This window comes from Pongo pygmaeus, chromosome 20 (genome assembly GCF_028885625.2).
Source record: "Pongo pygmaeus isolate AG05252 chromosome 20, NHGRI_mPonPyg2-v2.0_pri, whole genome shotgun sequence".
In the NCBI taxonomy this organism is placed as follows: domain Eukaryota; kingdom Metazoa; phylum Chordata; class Mammalia; order Primates; family Hominidae; genus Pongo; species Pongo pygmaeus.
The window spans coordinates 52,408,197-52,429,866 of NC_072393.2; the positions used below are offsets into that span (position 1 = coordinate 52,408,197).

A 21,670-nucleotide genomic window follows, 5' to 3' on the forward strand; every position below is an offset into this window, starting at 1 on the left:
AAGAAATATAGGTATGAATACACGGAAAATGTCTTTTATATTTACCCTTTCTCTTACTCCTTGTTTCTTCTTCCATATGTGGGTTTCTGTCTGGTATCATGCCCCTTCTGCCTGAGTACTTTTAGCATTTCTTACAGTGCACGTCTGCGGTAGACTAATTCTCTCAGCTTTGGTCTGCCTGAAATTGTTTTTATTTTGTTGTCATTTTTAGCGGTGTCTTTGCTGGATGTAGAATTCTAGGTTGACATTGTTCGTTTCAGTGCTTTAAATGTGTTTTTTTTCCATTGCCTTTTGACCTCCATTGTTTCTGTGAGAACTCAGCAGTCATTCCTACCTTTGTTCCATATAGTCTGTTTTTTTCTTCACTGGTTTTAAGATTTTATCTTTGGTTTTTAGTAGTTTGACTATGATGGGTTTTGATGTGCTTTTTTTGAGTCTATCCTGTATTCACTGAGCCTTTTTGATCTGTGGGTTAATACCTTTCATTAGTTTTGGAAAGTTCTTAGCCATTATTTCTTCTTATATTTCTTCCCATTTCTGCTCTCCTCTCCATCTGGAAAGCTAATAACATGCTCTTTGATACTATTTGTTACTATTCCTTAGATCTTAATGACCTGAATTTTTTAAATTCTTTTCGTGATTTTTCCTCTGTGTATTTCAGTTCAGATCATTTCAGTTGTCCTTATGTTCACTGATTCTTTGTAACTGCTGTTAAGCCCAACAAATGAATTATTTATTTCTTATATTGTATTTTTTATTGGTAGCATTTTCATTTAGTTGTGTTTTTTTTAATAGACTTTTCATCTCTGTGTCTCATGTGTTCATGCATATTGTCAACCTTTTCCACCCAGTCCTTTCACACATTTACCATGGTTATCTTAAGGTCTCTGTCTGATAGTTCCATCATCTGGTTCATCTCTGAGTCTGCTTTGTTACCAGTTCTTCATGTGTCTTATAATTTTATTGTATGCCAGGCATTTTGTATAAAAGAACATTAGAGACTGAGGTAAATAAAGTTTTTCCTCAGAAAATGGCACACTTAGGCTGGGCACCATGGCTCAGGCCTGTAATCCTAGCACTTTGGGAGGCCAAGGTGGGCAGATCGCTTGAGCCCAGGAGTTCAAGAACAGCCTGGGCAACTTGGAGAAACCCCATCTCTACAAAAAAAATACAAAAATTAGCCAGGCATGGTGGTTGGCACCTGTAGTCCTAGCTACTTGGGAGGCTGAGTGGGAGGATCACCTGAGCCTGGGAGGTTGAGGCTGCAGTGAACTGTGATCGAGCCACTGCACTCCAGCCTGGGTGACAGAGTGAGACCCTGTCTTAAAACAAATAAACAAATAAGAAAATGGCTCACATTTCTCCTGTTGAGCCACAAGAGGGAGGGGCTGTGTGAACCTCATCTGTAGTTTAGCGGCAGCTTTTGTTGGAGGTTCTTTACCACCGGCTTTAAATGTGTTCAGAGTAGAATTAGGACTTTCCCTTCAGCAGAGCTTGGGATCTTAGCCCTGGCAGAATTCCAGGGATGTCTTTATGTTTTAAAGTCACCAGCTTTTGGAACTGTGGGAGGCCTCTGGTATTCAGCCCTGCCGCCAGACTGTGGGGCCGCTGGGTGCTCTCCACTCTCCGGTCTCGCCTCCGCTTCTGTACTTCAGGAGGTTTCTCTGCACCTCACTCCCTCGCGGCCAACCTTCCATGAAGCCCGTGTGGGGGAGTTGGCAGGGGGCAGAGGCGGGCTGTGCTGGGGCTCCCTGGAGTCCTCATCTGTCACGCCAGTCCCCACACGGTCATGAACTTCCACTCATTTCCCCTCACGCAGGGCATCCCGCCCTCCTGCCACGCACCAGGATGAAAGCTATGGGCTCCTTCCCCAAGGAAGGGATCGTCCTCTCTGCATTTTGATTAATTTAGGTCCCTTTGCATTGCCAGCTCTCAGATGGCTTTAAATTTGATTTTGTTGCTTGTTTGGCTTGTTTTCATCTTTAGGGTGAGACAGTCTTGTAACTTTTCTACCTTCTGACTAGAAGTGGATGCCTCCTGCATTTTCTTAACACCTCTTCCCCCAGCTTATTTTGGAAATTGTCAAACCTACAGAGAGCTGAAAGACAGTACAGTTAACATCTGTTCACCCTTCACCCAGATTCACCACATGTGAACATTTTAATGCGTTAACTTTATGTGCCTGTCTACTTATATATGCATTTGTATGTGTATACTTTTTTCTTTTTTTTTCCCCTAACCCATTTGAGAGTAAGTTGCAGCCATCATAACCTGGATCTCCCAAAAACAAAGACGTCCTCTTGTATGACCACAGTTGAATTGTCCTACCTTAGAAATTCATCATTGATGTGATAATACTGACTAAGACAGTCCACAGGCCATCCAGAAAATCTGGAAACATTGACAAATATGCATGTCATTGTCAAGGTCATCTCCAATCTGTGAAAAATAAATCATCTGCATTTCTAGACATCTATTAATATTTTAATTCTCCCCAGCTTTCCCCAAAACATCCTTTTTAGCTGCTTTTAAAAAATTCAGGGTCCATTGAAAGCACCAGTGTTGCCTATGACCTGCCTTTCTACCTCTTTTTACCTAGAAAGTCTCACTTCTTTTTTGGGAGACTCTTTTATGACAGTGACATTGTGCTGTGTCCAGGCCAGTTCTTTTATAAAATGTTCTACGATCTGGATTCGTGCATGTATTTCCACATGATGCTGAGTGTTTTAAGATAATTCAAGAATCAGGTTTTCATATGAAACAATCGCAATGCTTCGGCACTGCACAGGCCACAGAAGCCTGCAGCTGCCTCCGGCCCCGCCTGCCCCCGCTCCCCCAGGCCTGCCCTGCCCTTTTTCTTCTCTCCCTGCTTCTCCCTCGCCCTCAGCCCAGCAGCGTCTCCTGGCCAGTCCAGGCTTTCGGGGCCGGATTGGGCAGCAGCCCCTGCAGCCGGTCCCACTGAGTCTGCCCTGCCTTCCAGATTCTGGTACAGGTCAAAGAGGTCCTCTCCAAGCTGAGCACGCTCGTGGAAACCACACTCAAAGAGGTGCGCGTTGTGGGGCAGTGCGGGGAGGGCCAGCGGGGGTGGGCTCTCTGGCTGGGGAGGGGCCACAGAGCTCAGGAACTCACGGATCCACCTCCCTCTCTCCCTCACACCCCTACCCCTGTGCCTTTCCTCCTGAATATCCCATTTCGCTCCTGGCCTCTTGGTCCCTGTTCCACCCTCTTGGTTTGTGTTCCCTGCTTGTGTCTCTTGCATGATTCTTCTCGGTCTACTGTGAACTCTTACCCTTCCCCTCACCTCTGCCCCCTCCCCACGTCTCTCTCTGGGCCCCTCCCTCTCCGGTGGCCTCTTTTCTTTCAGACAGAGAAGATTACAGTATGCGGGGACACCCATGGCCAGTTCTATGACCTCCTCAACATATTCGAGCTCAACGGTTTACCCTCGGAGACCAACCCCTATGTATCCTTCTCAGCAGAGCCACCCTCTCCCCACCTCCACCCCCAGCCCCAGCCTCAGATCTGCACAGAGTGGGAGGAGCCCCTGCCAGGGAAAAGATGTGACCTTGGAAAGGAGAGGCCTGGCCATGCTGGGGCACCAAGGTGTGGGTGGAGCTGCAGGCTGGCCATGCACCCCAGGCTCCAGGCTCGGGCAGGCCTGGGCCAGCACCCACCTGCTGTGTGACCTGAGCTGGTAGCTCAGTCTCTCTGGGTCCTGGCTTGTCTTCGTCTGCCTCAGGATCGCATTTGAATGGCACCTGGCACTGGCCACACTTGGGTTCCATCCTGGCTTTGCCACTTCCCAGCTGTGTGACCGAAGCAGGTTACTTCACTGCTTGGTGTCACAGTTTCCCCACTTGCAAAGGGGGATAATAATATGTGCAACCCTGTTACTCAACAGTTACTGAGAGGATAGGTTAAGAACAGGGCCTGGCCCACACTTGATGCTATCTAAGTATTTCCCCATATTATGGTATTTGCTTGATGAATGGCCACTTGGAGGGCCACTAGGCCTATGCATTGTTGAGTGGGAGGGCCCGTGTCCCATCTCCCCCATGGCTCCAGGCCTCTCTGAGGAGAGCTGAAGCAGGTGGACTGACTAGTCCCCGCACCCCCCCGCCATTGGCTTTCCGGGAGACAGGAGGCAGGTCCTCAGTGCCATACTACTGAGGCTCAGCAGCCAAGTGAGGAAACGATTAGAAACCCAGACCCCTTGAGCCCTGCCAAGTCCTCACTCCTTGGGAGGTGCTGACAGGAGCCTTGAGGCCAGGCAGGAGCAGCCCATCTGGCCCATATTCTGCCACCACCCCCCACCCTACCCCTCCCCTCCCTCTCCACGCTTGCCATGTTTTCCTCAGCAGGACAGATATTTAATGGTGACTTTGTGGACCGAGGCTCCTTCTCTGTAGAAGTGATCCTCACCCTTTTCGGCTTCAAGCTTCTGTACCCAGATCACTTTCACCTACTTCGAGGTGAGCTGGGAAGTGACAAGGTTTGGGTTTATTGTGGGGTCCTGGGTGGGACACTCACTCTGCAAGGATAATAGTTGCAGCTGTATTTATTTTGTGGACTCAGAGATCATGCACAGGGCGGCCTTTTAAGATTGAGTATGTTGTGCACTGCACAATAGTATCACACCAAAGGACGCGTTTACATCATAGATAGTGTAGAAATGGATGTTTTCTCTGACCATTTTTCAGCAGATGGCAAACAAGGGTCTGAGGATGGGCCCCTTTTTCTAATTTGCACAAGGGCATGAAACAGGCTCTTGGGTGGCCCTAAATCTGGCACTAAAGTCAAGCTGAGTGACTGAGTGAACAGACCAGGGCCTGAGGGTGGGAGTAAGGAGACTGTTGATAAAGCAGCTGTGCCCCCTCAGATTCAGGCTTGGTGTCAGATTTGGGTTCTCTTGATTGAAGTAGAGCCTGGAGCTGAGTGTGCTGGTTCACACCTGTAATCCCAGCACTTTGGACAGCCGAGGTAGGAGGATCACTTCAGCCCAGGAGTTTGAGACCAGCCTGGGCAACACAGTGAGACCTTGTCTCCAGTAAACATTTTTTAAAAAGGCCGGGCACAGTGGCTCATGCCTGTAATCCCAGCATTTTGGGAGGCCAAGGCAGGTGGATCACCTGAGGTCAAGAGTTCGAGACCAGCCTGTCCAATGTGGTGAAACCCCGTCTCTACTAAAAGTACAAAAATTAGCCGGGCATGGTGGTGCACGCCTGTAATCCCAGCTACCTGGGAGGCTGAGGCAGGAGAATCGCTGGGACTCAGGAGGTACATGTTGCAATGAGCCGAGATTGCGCCACTGCACTCCAGCCTGGTCGATAGAGTGAGACTTAGTCATAAAAAAAGAAAAAAAAGCCAGGCATGGTGGCACCGTGCACCTGTAGTCCCAGCTTCTTGGGTGGCCAAAGTGGAAGGATTGCTTGAGCCCAGGAGTGTGAGGCTGCAGTGAGCCATGAGCACACCACTGCAATGCAGCGTGGGCAACAGAGGGAGACCCTGTCTCTTTGAAAAAAAAAAAAAAAGTAAGAAACTTGAAGTAGAGCCCAGAGTATTTGCTGGAGGAACAGACACAGGTGTGAGACAAAGAGGGAACGAAAGGGGCCCTCTAGGGTTTTGGCCGGAGTATCTGGAGGGCTATGGCTGCCAGTGACGAAGACGGGGAGATGTAGAGCAGGGTGTGGCCAGGAGCTAAGGAGCTCCCCTTTGGATGTGGCTGAGACTCAGGAGACATGGGATGTGGGTGGGGTTCCGAGGGGTGTTAAAAATGTAGGTTTCTTGGTGTCCAGATGAGATTAGACAAGAGGAGCTCACCGGGATGTGAGGGCCACACAGGGGAGGCCCTGCCCATGGCGGGGTTGGGGTGAGTTGGGAGGTGAGTGATAGGCTGGGGCGAAGCCTGCATGCCCGTGTCCCTGGGCTCACAGGGTTCACGCGGCAGTGTCCAGCACAGGGTCAAAGCTCAGGAAGCCCCTACTGTGGGCCTCGTTGCAGGAGGCAACCAGCGCTCAGGCCAAGGAGTTGGACAAGCAGAGCCTGAGCATATGCGAGACTGGGCAGCCTTCTCCTTGACCCCAGGCTCTGGAAGGGAAGAAGGAGGCCAGGTGCTTGTGTCTGAGACAGAAGGATGGAGCTGAGGGTGGGGTGGGCTGGGGCACGTGTTCTGTAGATGGGCCTGCTTTTTGGTTTTGAGACAGGGTCTTGCTCTGTTGCCCAGGCTGGAGTGCAGTAGCATGAGCATAGCTCACTGCAGCCTCCGCTTCATGGGCTCAAGTGATCCTCTGGCCTCAGCCTTCCAAGTAGCTGGCACTACAGGCATGCACCACCATGCCCAGCTAATTTTTAAAATTGTTTTGTAGAGAGGTCTCAGCATATTGCCCAGGCTGGTCTCAAATTGCTGGGCTTAAGCAGTTCTGCCTTGGCCTCCCAAAGTGCTGGAATTATAGGCATGAGCCACGGTGCCTAGCCATGGACCTACTTTTGTCAAGATTCCCCCCTTGGTACCTCCAGTCTGGAAGGCACCGCAGTGGGAAGTGCGAGGCCCATGGAGGCAGGGACACGTGCACAGTTCTGGGCCTTGAGGGTGCCGGGCTGGAGGACACTGATGTACCTGGAGGCTGAGCTTTCTCTTCTGTCCCCATGTTGGCCAGGCAACCACGAGACAGACAACATGAACCAGATCTACGGTTTCGAGGGTGAGGTGAAGGCCAAGTACACAGCCCAGATGTACGAGCTCTTTAGCGAGGTGTTCGAGTGGCTCCCGTTGGCCCAGTGCATCAACGGCAAAGTGCTGGTGAGGACGGCGCGAGCCCCGAGTGTGGGTTCCCCACCCAGCCACACCTGGGCAGATGGGCTGGTGAAGGAAGTTGGGGCCTGTGGGTGGGTGGCACCTTCCCTCACAGCGGCATCCCCCATCTCCCCAGATCATGCACGGAGGCCTGTTCAGTGAAGACGGCGTCACCCTGGATGACATCCGGAAAATTGAGCGGAATCGACAACCCCCAGATTCAGGTGAGCAGCGTGGGGCCGGGTGTCTCCAGCAGAAAGGGCAGCCTGGGCTGAGCTCTCTCCTGCAACCCGGCCCTGCCTAGAGGATGGGCTTTGTGCCCTTGGCAAGAAACAGCGGGTCTGAGCCTCAGTTGCCTCACCTGCAACCTGGGCCAGTGCACCTCCTTCACGGGGCTGTGGTGGCAAGCACGGTCGTGACCATGGTGCGGGCTGAAGGCACGGTGACCGCCGAGCACAGCTGTCCTTATTTGTGAGTTCAGCTGTGGACCCCTGGAGGGTCTTGGGGTTCCTGTGCTAGTGATGGGCACACTTCAGAGAGTTCACCCACAGGTGCACACGCACATGCACACTGTGAGTGCTGCAGAGGACGTGGATTGGGTGGGCTGGTGCCGGGTGCTCGGGAAGGCCTCTCCAGGGAGGCGAGGTTTGAGCTGACACTGCAGGAAGCAGAGGCACCTGCCGTGCACAGAGCCTGGCGAGCATATTCCAGGCTCGAGGAGGGTTCCCAAGGCAGGGAGAAGTTGGCGGGTGGGCAGGGCTGTGCTTTGAGGGCTGGCGTTGGACATGGGGTTCACTGGGCCCAAATCCTATGGCACTTTACAGGCCTCAGTGAGGAACTTTGTTCCTAGGGCAGCGCGGAGCCACCAAAGGCTTTGAGTGGGAAAGGGGCCTGATGTGAATAGTGACGTTGAAAGCTCTGTCTGGCTTCGGGGCCACGGGATTGAATGGGGTCTGGAGGGCAGATCAGCAGAGAGGGTGGGGGTGGCTCAGAATTACAGTCACCTGTCCCCTGCCCAACACCCGGCCAGGCCAGGAGGTGGCCTGTGAGTGACCACCCCCGGGGAGGTGGACGGGTCTCTAATGTTTCCCTCACTCCCCACCAGGTCCCATGTGTGACCTGCTCTGGTCAGATCCACAGCCGCAGGTGAGTCTAGGGTGGGGTGCAGGGCCGGCGGGTGTGGGCTGTGGGCAGCAGGTGGAGGCAGACAGTCACTCTGAACCCCTCTCTCTCCCATCTGCCCACCCTCAGAACGGGCGCTCGGTCAGCAAGCGGGGCGTGAGCTGTCAGTTTGGGCCTGACGTCACCAAGGCCTTCTTGGAAGAGAACAACCTGGACTATATCATCCGCAGCCACGAGGTCAAGGCCGAGGGCTACGAGGTGGCTCACGGAGGCCGCTGTGTCACCGTCTTCTCTGCCCCCAACTACTGGTATGTCTTCGCCTTTCCCGCCCAGGGCCTTTACCAAGCCATGGGTTTTTGTCTTGGTTTTTGTTTTGCCTTTTTATGATGGAACATTTCAAAGACAGGCAAGAGCAGATAAAAGAGCATGACGAACACCCCCGTGCGTGTTGCCCACCCGTGCAGCACCAGTGGGGCCAGCCTGCAGGTGCTGACCAGCCACCCCATGTTACAGCAAGCCGTGGGCACTTCACCTTTCTCCCATTGATTGCCCTGCACGTTTCAGAAGGAAAGGGATCTTTTTCTTAATCACAATATCACGTTTACACTTTTGAGTGCTGGCTGGGCATGGTGGCTCATGCCTATAATCCCAGCACTTTGGGAGGCCAAGGCAGGCGGATCACCTGAGGTCAGGAGTTTGAGACCAGCCTGGCCAACATGGTGAAACCCCGTCTTTACTAAAAATACAAAAATTAGCTGGGCATGGTGGCGCACATCTGTAATCCCAGCTACTCGGGAGGCTGAGGCAGAATTGCTCAAACCCAGGAGGTAGAGGTTGCAGTGAGCCGAGATTGTGCCACTGCACTCCAGCCTGGGCGAGAGTAAGACTCCATCTCAAAACACACACACACACGAGTGCTGATTCCTCGCGCATACACACACACACACACACACACACACACGCACGAGTGCTGATCCCTTGCCCCCACCCGAATCCTGCCAAGTTCTCTTTCTCCTGGTCTCTCTTAAGTGTCTTTTCCAGCTGACTTCTTCCAGACAGGACCTAAACAAGGACCCCATTTTCAGTCTCTTTGCCTGTGAGTTCTGTCTCTCCCCACCCGCATCATTTATTTGTTGAAGAATAGGCTGCTGCCTGCTGTACGAGTCACCTGTGTCCTGGACTAGGCTGACTGCGTCCCCGTGGTGCCGTGTGACATGTTCCTCTGTTCCCTGCATCTCTGTGTGGGCAAAGCTGGAAGTGTGGTCAGATTCCTAGTGGGGTCTGGCGAGTGTCCACCTCCATGAGCTATGCCCTGCCCCTTCCTGCTCCTGCTTCCCTCACTCCCACCCTCTTTTCCCCATCCCCATCCTTTCCCCTTGATTTCTGTCTTTCCCGTCCCTATCTCTCTGTCCCTTCTTGCCCAGCCCTTCCTTCTCTTAACCCTCCAGCCCCGCCCAGCCCTGACCACACTGTCCACTCTGCTCCTGTCCCTGCAGCGACCAGATGGGGAACAAAGCCTCCTATATCCATCTCCAGGGCTCTGACCTACGGCCTCAGTTCCACCAGTTCACAGCAGTGGTGAGTCACTCCTCAGGGCCCTCGCCCCTCCCATCCTGGCCTGGGGACAAGGAGGCTGAGACCCTGGTAAGGGGCAGGGGTAGGTTCCACCAGTGGGTGCTCTGGGGCTGTGTTCTGACTTCTGTCCATCCTACCTGCCCTGGTTCCACAGCCTCATCCCAACGTCAAGCCCATGGCCTACGCCAACACGCTGCTGCAGCTGGGAATGATGTGAGGAGGCGGGCGGGGCGGCCTGCACCCCAGGGACCCTCCACTCCCACCGGACCTGGGCCCTGGGCCCGGGGCAGAGCAGGCCCCGCCCCAGGGCAACGTTGGACCCCCTTTTACTTTGTAAAGTTTGTATTTATTCCCCTTTAGGTTTGCAGAGGGGGTAGGGGCAGAGTCAGGGGCTGGCCAGAGGGTCTGCTCCCTGGACAGAGAGGAAGGAGGTGGAGCAGCTGGGGCTGGGGGCACAGCCCTGGCATTCTGTAGGGAGGCCATCCTCGGGGTGGGGTGGGGCTGAGTGGCTGCCCTGCCCCCCTCGTTTGCATGGCTCCTCCCCCACTCAAGCAATAGGGCCCTGCCATAGAAAGACCCCCAGAGAGAGGGTCAGCAGGGGGGCCCCGCCTGCGCCTCCCCTCCTATAGCCCCATGGTGGGGCTAGGCTGGGGCTCACCCCCCTCCCCAGCTATTTTATGTCTGTAATTAAATATGTTAAAATAAAGTCATTATCGGAAGTCAGCTTGTCTCTGGATGGTGGAACCGCAGGAACTGCCCGGGTTGGGTTACTGCCTGCTCAGGAGATCCGGAGGGTGGGGAGGCCGCAAAGTCCCACTGGCCAGGCCCACCCAGCTCTGGGCTGACCGCCCAAGTGGCCCCTGCCTCTGCCCAGCACCGTGGGCTTGCGGGGAGAGTTCTGCCCCCTGGTTGGAGCGATGAAGCCAGCACTGAGTGGAGCAGAGCGGAAGCTGAAGCAGCTCCTCATCCTTTGTGGGCTCCAGCAACAAGCATGACAGTGCCACTTCCTGCTCCCTGCTCAGGGTAGGCCCAGCAGTGGTTCTTGACATCACACGATGAGGCAGGCATCTCCAGTCATCCAGGGAGACCAGAGGACCCTTGTCTCACCCCCAGTCGGCTCTTAGTCATGGGCAACATTGGATTCCATTCAGGCTGCCCTGCCAGGCCTTAGCCCTCCAGAGAGATTGTATTTTCAAGTTTGAGCTCCTCTGGACTCAGCTTTCTCCGGTGGTATGTGGCACTGGGGGATGGTCTACAGCAAATGACTCCTGCAGGGCCGAGTCCGGGAGTGTTTGGCCCTTTGGAGGCCTCCCAGGCAGACATGAGGCGTCCCGCGGTCCTGATTGCAGCGTAGGCACTGGGGAGGTGTTCTCTAAGGCCCATCAGCCTTACAGTAAGTGCACCCCCTTCTGGGGGCAGGTGTGCCAGGGTCTCATCAGCCTTACAGTAAGTGCACCCCCTTCTGGGGGCAGGTGTGCCAGGGTCTCATCAGCCTTACAGTAAGTGCACCCCCTTCTGGGGGCAGGTGTGCCAGGGTCTCATCAGCCTTACAGTAAGTGCACCGCCTTCTGGGGGCAGGTGTGCCAGGGTCTCATCAGCCTTACAGTAAGTGCACCGCCTTCTGGGGACAGGTGCACCGGGGTCTCATCAGCCTTACAGTAAGTGCACCGCCTTCTGGGGACAGGTGCACCGGGGTCTCATCAGCCTTACAGTAAGTGCACCGCCTTCTGGGGACAGGTGTGCCGGGGTCCAGAAGCCAAGTACACATGGCTTCGGGAAAACAGGCACGAGGCCCAGGTTGCCAGTGCCATTCATTTCCCCTGGGAAAGACAAAAACAGCCACCATGGCTGTGGGAGGGTGCTTCAGACCTGCTGGGAGTCAGCCAGGCGGGCAGCTGTGAGGCTCTCAGACTCACTGGGTGTCGGAGTTCCCTGCCGCTGCAGTTCAGGAGGTCTCCCAGGACCCAGTATGGCCATTATCCTCACAGGGCCTATTATAGTGACAATATGGGGATGAGAATGAGCAGAGGGAAGAGGCGGGTGTGAGCGTCCCGCTGCCCTCTCCCGTGGAGCTGTGCGGACAGCGCTAATTTTCCCCGCATGGATGCGACAGCGTACTACAGTGTGGCCACCTAGGGAAGCTCACCCAGGCCTCTGCATCCAAGGTTTTCTTCAGGGGTTGGTCATGGGGACTGCTCACCCCGCGTGGCTGACCATAGCCTCCAGAGACCCACAGCCCCCACCCTAAATCACATCCTTAGCATAGACTGTCCACTGTGGCCCAGGGCCCCAGATAGAGACATTCCTATCAGGGAGGACACGCCAAGGGCTCCCAGGTGACCTCCCAGGAGCCAGCCTTTTCTTTAGTCAAGGCTACAGCCATGCTGCACAGCTGCATAACGAACACCCTAACCCTCACCCGCTTAAACAATGAATGCCTTTGCTGTCTTCCTCAGTTGTGTGATGGGCTGGGCTTGGCTGTGCAGGGCGCACCCGAGGGCTGAGGCATTTGTGGTCGGGGCATTTGGGGCTGGAGGCATCTGAAGACTCACCCGGCTGGACTCCATGGGGGCTCACTCCCGTGACTGCAGTTGCTGTGGGCTGTTAGCTGGGCCGGCACTGGAACGCCTCCGTGTGGCCTCCATGTGGCCTGAGCTTCTCTCAGTGTGCCAGCTGGGTCCCTCAAGGGAGCATTAAATGTTTATATTTAAATCAACCAACTGCATTCCAGCTGTGGCACTTGCCTCAGCAATGTCCTGCCACACATTCAATTGTTTCTTTCATTTCCTTCAATCTGGAACATTTCCTCAGCCCCTCTTTGTCTTTGACATGGACGTTTGTGATGATCACGCTCCTCCTGCTCCCCGTGTGTGAAGAGTGCTCCCTGACTGGCTGCTGTCTCCTCCCTGTCGGGTCTGGCTGGGCTCTCCAGAGGGAGTGCCGCGGAGGGGACACAGCAGAGGCCCCATGCTTGTGATGTATGTTGCAGATCATTTTCCCCCATTCTGTCCTTTTTTGTTAAATTGTGGTAAAAAGCACATAACATAAACTGTACCACCTTAACCATTTGAAAGTATATATCCCAGACTGTCTTTTATCTTTAGACTTCACTTGTCGTTTGTTGCCACGGTACAAGTCTATTTTTATGAAGCCAAATGTATCAGTATTTCTTTAATTGTGCTGGCGTGGGAGTCCGTACTTCTCCCTGCACCCGGGTTTCAGGGAAGTTCCCTCGGGTTTCCTCTGGTGTTTGTATGGTTTTCTTCTTTATGTCAAGATCTCCAGTCTATTTGGAGTTCCTTCTTGTATGTGATGTGAGGAATGGGTCTAATTTTATCTTTTTCCAAGTGGCTATTGGAGGAAGTTTTTAAACGAGAAGAGAAATTCAGAAGATGCTGCAAGAGATGGGACCTTTACGGCGATCAGTGTCTCAGTAAAGTCAGAACAAAGAGACTCAGGCACACCTACCACAAGTACCAAAACTCTGAGCAGATCAACGCCACAGAGCTGGGCTCGGGGAAACGGAAGGGCCGTGGGAAGGAGGGAAAGCATTTAATGGGGGAAGGTCTGGGTAAGCTGATAAGTTTTGGGGAATCAAGGGGGATAAATACACATGAGTAGGGCTCTGAAGTTAGAGGCAATGAATTGAACCAAAAAGAAACAGTAACTTCCAAAAGGGAGTGTGACGGAGAGATGCCCATAGAGGCAGGTGATGAACATCCAGGGCTGGCCGGGCACGGGGGCTCACGCCTATGATCCCAGCACTTCGGGAGGCCGAGGCATGTGGATCGCTTGAGCACAGGAGTCTGCTAAAGTAGGGGACACCACTCTAGTTACAGTTTGGATCAGGGTCATCACGCTGGGGACGTGCCAGGCACGCGGAGGTGGGGGAGATGCTGGGGGCAGGTGTGGACACTAAGCAATGGTGTTGGAGGCTGCTGGGGAGTCTCAGGGTCTGGCAGGAGCAGATGTGGACTCCCAGGAGTCGTGGACATGAATTAGGGGTCCTAAGAAGCCTCGCCACCGACAAAGGAAGCTGTGAAGGAAAAACCAGAGAACCGGAGGCGGGGGGGTCTTAGATGCTATCCACCAGGATGGATTCAGGCATCCACCCAGCTGGATGGAACAGAGACTCCAAGGCAGGAAGGACCCGAATTCTGTCTCCGTCGTTCTCTTGGTCCCTTTCACGCTGTCTTCCCCCACCCCCATCTGTCAATGGCCATGATTAGGTCACAGACGCAAGCTCTGGCCACCAGGGCAGGCAGAGATGACCTAACCTCCATAGCACCGGGTGGGGCCCCTGCTTCCCACCTGTGGGGGGTATCAGTTGCTTGCAGCCAGAGGGACAGAGGCCACCACCCCTCCCCTCCCCACCAGCACCACAGATGGAGAAACTGGGCCCATGGTTGCCTCTGCCCACACCCTCCCCGTGGCTCTCATCTCCGTGGTCCAGCGGATGGGCAGAGCCAGGTTGAGGAATTTAGACACTGGAAAATGGGTGGAAGCAGTTAAAACCTGAGGGGACCAGGAGGGGTGGGGTGGGCACCCATCTGAGGATGAGTCGAGGAGCAGCAGGGTGATTTTCCACGCCCAGCCCCTTGGCTCTGTTCTAAGAGTTTACACGCATTAACATTTCATTCTAACTCAGTCAGACACTTTTCAGGTGACCAGTTTTACACATAAGCAAGTTGAAGTACAGAGAGGTTAACTTACATGCTCAGAGTCACACAGCCAGCAAGTGGCAGAACGGGACTTGAGCACCAGCTGACTGGCTGCAGAGTCTGTGCCCTGAGCTAGTTCGCAGTAGCATTGAGCACTTTATGTGTCAGGCGGTTTACAGGCACTTTGGGTCTTCACAACAGCCCCATTTTACAGATGACGAAACTGAGGCGCAGAAGCAGCAATATACCTGAGGACACACAACTAGGAAGGAGGAAAGCGTATTCGGTGGGAGATAATAAAACCTTTGATACCAAATGCTAAAATAATATTTGGGGAAAAGCTTTTGACCCCTTTTAGCAAACAAAAATTTTATGATGGCAAGAAATTATCCTGCCTGGTTAATCTGATTTTTCCCTTTTTAGTACATGGGTGTTCCCTAACCTTACCCCTGAAGAGAAAACTCACGACTTCCCCCAGAGCTGTGCATTCTCAAAGTTTTTGTTAGTTTGTTTTTTCCCTGAGATGGAGTCTTGCTCTGTCACCCAGACTGGAATGCAGTGGTGCAATCTCAGCTCACTGAAGCCTCCGCCTCCTGGGTTCAAGCCTCCTAAGTAGCTGGAATTACAGGCGTGTGCCACCAGGCCCAGCTAATTTTTGTATTTTAGTAGAGACAGGGTTTCACCATGTTGGTCAGGCTGGTCTCGAACTCCTGACCTCACGTGATCTGCCTGCCTCGGCTGCCCAAAGTGCCGGGATTACAGGTGTGAACCACTGCGCCTGGCCTCAAAGCATTTTTGTTAGCGGTCTTTTTAAGATTTCTCCACCGGGCGCGGTGGCTCACGCCTGTCATCTCAGCATTTTGGGAGGCCACGGCGGGCAGATCACGAGGTCAGAAGTGTAACACCAGCCTGGCCAACATGGTGAAACCCCGTCTCTACTAAAAACACAAAAAAATTCGCTGGGCATGTTGGCACGTGCCTGTAATCCCAGCTACTCAGGAGGCTGAGGCAGGAGAATTGCTTGAACCGGGACCCAGGAGGCAGAGGTTGCAGTGAGCCGAGATGGCACCACTGTATTCCAGCCTGGGCTACAGAGCAGGACTCCGTTTCAAAAAAAAAAAAAAAAGATTTCTCTTGGAACTGTTCTGTGACTGTCAACTGTATGGCGCTAGGGGGCGCTGCAACACCACGGTGTTTTATAGTCATTACAACACTCTTCCAGCAGATGGCGGCAAAGTGTTGGGGAAAAAGGGTGCCTTTTTGCCAATCCCCATATATTTTTCTAATTTTCATTTGTATGGTATGCAGACATTTCCAATTCTCAAAATTTGGTCTCAGCTACCATTCTAACTATTTGAGGCTTACGCTTCTATGTTTCCCCTCCACTCTGGGCCGAAGTCTTCCTGTCAAACAGGGATGTTTAAAGGAGTTTTCTTGGGGCCCCTTTCCCAGAGCTGCCCTGATGACGCATTTGGGGCAGTTTCTCTGTTTTTGGAGCGTGGAGCTGCTCTTAAGGCCCTGCCTGCTGGATCCTCAAATAGCATGGTGGACACTCCCCTCCAGACCTCCTCTGTGGGCCCACCCTCTCCTCTCTGAGCACCTTGGAGTTCCCACCTCTTCTGGGCCCCAAAGTCCTGTCTCTAACTCAAAGACAGTTATCTGTGTTAAAATAAAATAACATGGGCCGGGCGTAGTGGCTCACGCCTGTAATCCCAGCACTTTGGGAGGCCGAGGTGGGTGGATCACCTGAGGTCAGGAGTTCGAGACCAGCCTGGCCAACATGGTGAGACCCGATCTCTACTAAAATTATCAAAAAATAATTAGCCAGGTGTGGTGGTGGGTGCCTGTAATCTCAGTTACTCGGGAGGCTGAGGCAGGAGAATCGCTTGAACCTGGGAGGTGGAGGTTGCAGTGAACGGAGATCACGCCAGCCTGGGTGACAGAGCAAGACTCCATCTCAAAAAATAAATAATTTTTTAAAAATGGAGACCAGGACTGAGAATTCCCCAAAGCAGACAAAAGCAGTTAGGCCATTAAACAAAACTTAATCTAGTTTGACTTCTGAATGTGAGTGAAACTTAGCTTATTCCCTGTAAATAAATGCTGCTGAGAATCATAAACAAAGCTGAAATCGCCTTCCAAAAGGATGTAAGACAATCACTTTTAACCGATCCCTTGCCATATGGAAGCCCCCCCCACCATCATAGTCGGTCATCGTGAAGGTGAAGCCACCTCCTGGGTTTTTTTTTTTTTTTTTTGAGATGGAGTCTCGCTCTGTCGCCCAGGCTGGAGTGCAGTGGTGTGATCTCGGCTCACTGCAAGCTCTGCCTCCCAGGTTCACGCCATTCTCCTGCCTCAGCCTCCCGAGTAGCTGGGGCTACAGGCGCCCGCCACCACATCTGGCTAATTTTTTGTATTTTTAGTAGAGACGGGGTTTCACCATGTTAGCCAGGATGGTCTCGATCTCCTGACCTCATGATCCACCCACCTTAGCCTCCCAAAGTGCTAGGATTACAGGCGTGAGCCACCGCACCTGGTCTTTTTTTTTTTTTTTTTTTTTTTGAGATGGAGTCTCACTTTTGTGGCCCAGGCTGGAGTGCAGTGGTGCGGTATCCATTCACTGCAACCTCTGCCTCCTGGGTAGCTGGGACTACAGGCACCCGCCACCATGCCTGGCTAATTTTGTGTATTTTTAGTAGAGATGGGGTTTCACTATGTTGGCTAGGCTAGTCTCGAACTCCTGAACTCGTGATCTGCCTGGCTCGGCCTCCCAGAGTGCTGGGATTACAGGCATGAGCCACTGTGCCCAGCCGGTTTTTGCTTTCTAAACCATCCTACACCAGCCTGCCTCTGAGTTGCGTACCGCTCAGACTGAAGTCTCCTGGATCATGATTCGTGCTTTTTGCATGACAATAAACTTTTTTTTTTTTTTTTCCTAATTGGAGCCTATTTTATTCTGGACATTTTGGGGGAATTAGAAGTGAGATTCAAAGAAGATCCCACGGAGCCCTGACTGCAGTGAGTAACCAGGCGTGGGCACCCACAGAGCCAGCTGTGGGGACTGCTTTCTTGCTAACCTAGGGGTTTGGGGTAAGTCTTTTTCGGATCTGAGTTTCCTTCTCTTCGCCTTTGAGCTCTCCGTTTGTCACCCAAAAGGGGGCGATTCTGTTTGTTTCTGTCTGGCTGTCTGAGTTTGAGCTCGGGTAAGTCATTCTTTCCTGTTCAATAATGGAGGAGGATCTGTGTTTCCCTGCATCCCAGAATGGTAACCCCCTGGCTAGACACCCCATAGCTTATTTGGCAGAGTCTCAGAGGAAACAAAGGCCAGGGTGTGTTCAGAACATTCCAGTATTCTCCATCTAGAACTCTACCTGCTTATATGTTTAAGAACTATGGCCGGGCGTGGTGGCTCACACCTGTAATCCCAGCACTTTGGGAGGCCAAGGCGGGGCGGATCACTTGAGGTCAGGAGTTCAAGACCAGCCTGGCCAATATGGCAAAACCCCATCTCTACTAAAAATACAAAAATTAGCCGGGCATGGTGGTGGGAGCCTGTAATCCCAGCTACTCCAGAGGCTGAGGCAGGAGAATCTCTTGAACCCAGGAGGTGGAGGTTGCAGTGAGCTGAGATCACGCCACTGCACTCCAGCCTGGGCGACAACCAAAATGGTGTCTCACAAAAAAAAAAAAAAAAAAAGATAGATAGATAGATAGATAGATAGATAGATAGATAATAGATAGATGATAGATGATAGATGATAGATATAGATGATAGATGAGAGAGATAGATGATAGATAATAGATAGATGACAGATGATAGATGATATAGATAGATGATATAGATAGATAGATAGATAGATAGATAGATAGATAGATAGATGGATAGATTTTTATGGATCTCTCTGAGATCCCTGACACTCTACAGGCCCTCTTCTTCCACAGATGTGGGCAAAATAAAAAATGCTGAACCTAAGAAAATTCAGATTGATCTTTCAAAACCGCTGTCGAAGTTGTCTCAGTACCCGCTTTACAAAAAGCCGAACATGTGCAAACTCCTACAACAGAAGATTTAATGAAACAGGGGCTAATTATTTCTTGTAATGTTCCTATCCTGTTTTAAAAAATGTACAGATGAGGATGGATATTTGTACAAGATCTCCATCTCCATGGGATCTTTACTACATCCATAAATAAAACATTTAAAAATGTCCCGTATACATATGTAACAAACCTGCACGTTGTGCACACGTACCCTAAAACTTAAAGTATAATAAAAAAAAAAGTCCCATAGCGCCCAACCCCAACACCCTATTGACAAAGGAGCCAAATGATTCCAAATCGAATGGTTCACAGGAGTGGACATATGCTGTCTGTGCTTTCTTTTTTTTTTTTTTTTTTTAAGACAGAGTCTCGCTCTGTCACCCAGGCTGGTGTGCAGTGGCGGGATCTTGGCTCACTGCAACCTCCGCCTCCCAGGTTCAAGCAATTCTCCTGCCTCACCCTCCCGAGTAGCTGGGATTACAGGCGTGTGCCACCGCGCCTGGCTCCAACCTGCATTTTCATTGGTTGCAGGGATAAAAGGCAAGTCCCACTAGAAAATCAATGCCAACCAGGAACTGAGGGTGGCAGCGTTCAGTCTGTTTCCAGGGTTTTGAGAACTGGTACAGTGCCTAACAAGCATACACGTTCACCTTAGTAAGGAAATATGGTTAAGAATGAAATTTAAAAAAAATTGTTTTCTTTCAATTTATGTGTCTATATATTTTCATTTTTTATATTAATAAAGACAAGGTCTCGCTATGTTGCCCAGGCTGATCTCAAACTCCTCAGCTCTACATATTTTCAAATGGCTACTAACTTCTTAGGACATAAGAGCTTAGGTTGTTTAGACCTCACCAGATGAGAATGGAACTGTTAGGTATTTCTTTGGGGGCGCTATGGAAAAAACTGAATTACTAAGGTCTGGTGCACCAAGCAAGTCCAGGACCACCTGCACGAGGGCACAGGGGTTGAGAGCCTGGGCTCTGGGGTCAGAAGACCTAGGTTTGCCACCGCACTTTGCCATTCTTGGGCATTGTGTGACCTCTGCGCCTGTAAAATGGGAATGGTTAACAGTTGTGGGATTAGTGACAAAGCCCACAGAAAACATTCAGACAGGCTGGGCATGGTGGCGGGCGCCTGTAGTCCCAACTACTCGCGGGAGGCTGAGGCAGGAGAATGGGGTGAACCCGGGAGGCGGAGCTTGCAATGAGCCGAGATCGCGCCACTGCACTCCAGCCTGGGCGACAGAGCAAGACTCTGTCTCAAAAAAAAAAAAACATTCAGACAATCCCTGGCATGTCTTAGCAGGCAATAAATGTTAGTTTTATAAATTTATTTATTTAACCAAAATGAACTCATTCTACATACATATTTCTACCATTTTTTTCCCTTACTTATTATCTGGACATTTTTTTCCTAGGCAGGACTATTATACGGATTCTTTCTTTTCTTTCTTTTGTTTTCTTTTTTTTTTTTTTTTTTTTTTTGAGACAGGGTCTTGCTCTGTCACCCAGGTTGGAGTGCAGTGGCACAATCTCAGCTAACTGCAGCCTCCATCTCCTGGGCTCAAGCTATCCCCTCTTACCTCAGCCTCCTGAATAGCTGGGAATACAGGCACGTGCTACCACGCCCCACTAATTTTTTGTAGAGACAGGGTTTCCCCATGTTGCCCAGGCTTTTCTCACTCCTGAGCTCAAGCCATCCTCCTGCCTCAGCCTCCCAAAGTGCTGGAATTATAGGCATGAGCCACTGCGCCTGGGCAACTGTTCTAATAGCCCCCTAGTCTGCATCCTTCAGGGACTTCTTAAAATAAGAACTTCCGGCCAGGCATAGTGGCTCACACCTGTAATCCTAGCACTTTGGGAGGCTGAGGTGGGCGGATCACGAGGTCAGGAGATCAAGACCACCCTGGCCAATGTGGTGAAACCCCATCTCTACTAAAAACACAAAAATTAGCCAGGCATGGTGACACGTGCCTGTAATCCCAGCTACTCAGAGGCTGAGGCAGGAGAATTGCTTGAACCAGGGAGCTGGAGGTTGCAGTGAGCCGAGATTGTGCCACTGCACTCCAACCTGGCGACAGAGTGAGACTCCATCTCAAAAAAAGAAAAAAAAGAAAAGAACTTCCAAGACTTCAAGGTTCCCCTGAAGCTTGGATGCAAACATAAAGCCAGACCTATCCTCATTGAAAAAAAAAAAAAATAGGCCCTTATTCTCCCTTCCCTTTCATTACTTCCCTCCTCCTCATAGGAAGGTGTTCCATTTCTTCATCCTGGCATTCGAGGCCTCTGCCTCTGTGTCCTGCCCTGGCTAATGCCCCTGCCTGTGTCTCCACCATGCCTTGTGACCCTGGAGAGTTCCCTCAATTCCCTGAGCCACAGTTTCCTCATCTATATAATGGGGATAATAACAGAAGCCGCATCCCTGGGCTGCTGTGAGAATTGCAGAGTTCAACCCCCAAGGCTATGACGAATCTGCCCGTAGTAAAGAGTGAGGCGGGGGGCGGTGGCTCACCCCTGTAATCCCAGCACTTTGGGAGGCCAAGGCAGGTGGATCACTTGAGATCAGGAGTTCAAGACCAGCCAGGCCAACATGGTGAAACCCCGTCTCTACTAAAATTACAAAAATTAACCGGGCGTGGTGGCAGGAGCCTGTAATCCCAGCCATTAGGGAGGCTAAGGCAGGAGAATCGCTTGAACCTGGGAGGCAGAGGTTGCAGTGAACCGAGATTACTTCACTACCCTCCAGCCTGGGTGACAGAGCAAGACTCTGTCTCAAAAACAAACAAACGTAAAACCAAACCATTCCCCTGAACTTGTTTTTTTGTGGCAGCGGGTGGCAGCTGGGCCTGTCAGATAGAGGCTAATTTGGAATCAAGACATCGGTCTTTTGGGGCAACCATTCAGATTCTGTGAGTTTGAAACCACAAATGCCAAAGTTTAAATTGGGAGACTGGGCCCTGCAGGCACTATTTAAATCCTTTTTGCGTTACAAATAGCGAACCCCCCCTGCTGCCATCTGTGCCACTAAAGTGTCCATTCCACATCTGAGTCCTGGGCGATTCTGACGTGGGATCCAGAGGACAGAGATACTAATAAGTTGGCTCATGCCTGTAATCCCAGCACTTTGGGAGGCCGAGGCAGGCGGATCATGAGGTCAGGAGTTCGAGACCAGCCTGGCCAACATGGTGAAACCTCGTCTCTACTAAAAATACAAAAAATTAGCTGGGTATGGTGGTGGGAGCCTGTAATCCCAGCTACCGGGAGGCTGAGGCAGGAGAACCGCTTGAAACCAGAAGGTGGAGGTTGCAGTGAGCTGAGACTGCACCACTGCACTCCAGCCTGAGCAACAGAGCGAGACTCCGTCAAGAAAGGAAGGGAGGGAGGGACGGAGGGAGGAAGGAAGGAAGAAGAAAGAAAAGAAAAGAGAAAAGAAGAAAAAAGAAAAGAAAAGAAGAGAAAAGAAAAAAGAAAAGAAA

At 51.7% G+C, this 21,670-nt stretch overlaps 1 protein-coding gene across 2 annotated transcripts in view; it reads left to right on the forward strand.

Annotated features, from left to right (window-relative positions):
• Window positions 1–10,213, forward strand: part of PPP5C (protein phosphatase 5 catalytic subunit) — a 43,464-nt gene extending 33,251 nt beyond the window's left edge. The window contains exons 5-13 of one of the 2 annotated variants that reach the window (XM_054466285.2): window positions 2,981–3,046; window positions 3,365–3,463; window positions 4,367–4,472; window positions 6,657–6,799; window positions 6,930–7,017; window positions 7,899–7,939; window positions 8,045–8,223; window positions 9,412–9,493; window positions 9,645–10,213. In XM_054466285.2, coding sequence (XP_054322260.1) covers window positions 2,981–3,046; window positions 3,365–3,463; window positions 4,367–4,472; window positions 6,657–6,799; window positions 6,930–7,017; window positions 7,899–7,939; window positions 8,045–8,223; window positions 9,412–9,493; window positions 9,645–9,707 — 867 coding nt within the window. In that variant the 3' untranslated portion in view covers window positions 9,708–10,213. Of the gene's footprint in view, window positions 1–2,980; window positions 3,047–3,364; window positions 3,464–4,366; window positions 4,473–6,656; window positions 6,800–6,929; window positions 7,018–7,898; window positions 7,940–8,044; window positions 8,224–9,411 lie in introns of both variants that reach the window. The other variant, XM_063657221.1, reaches the window with a different exon arrangement.
• Window positions 10,214–21,670: the final 11,457 nt, after the last annotated feature.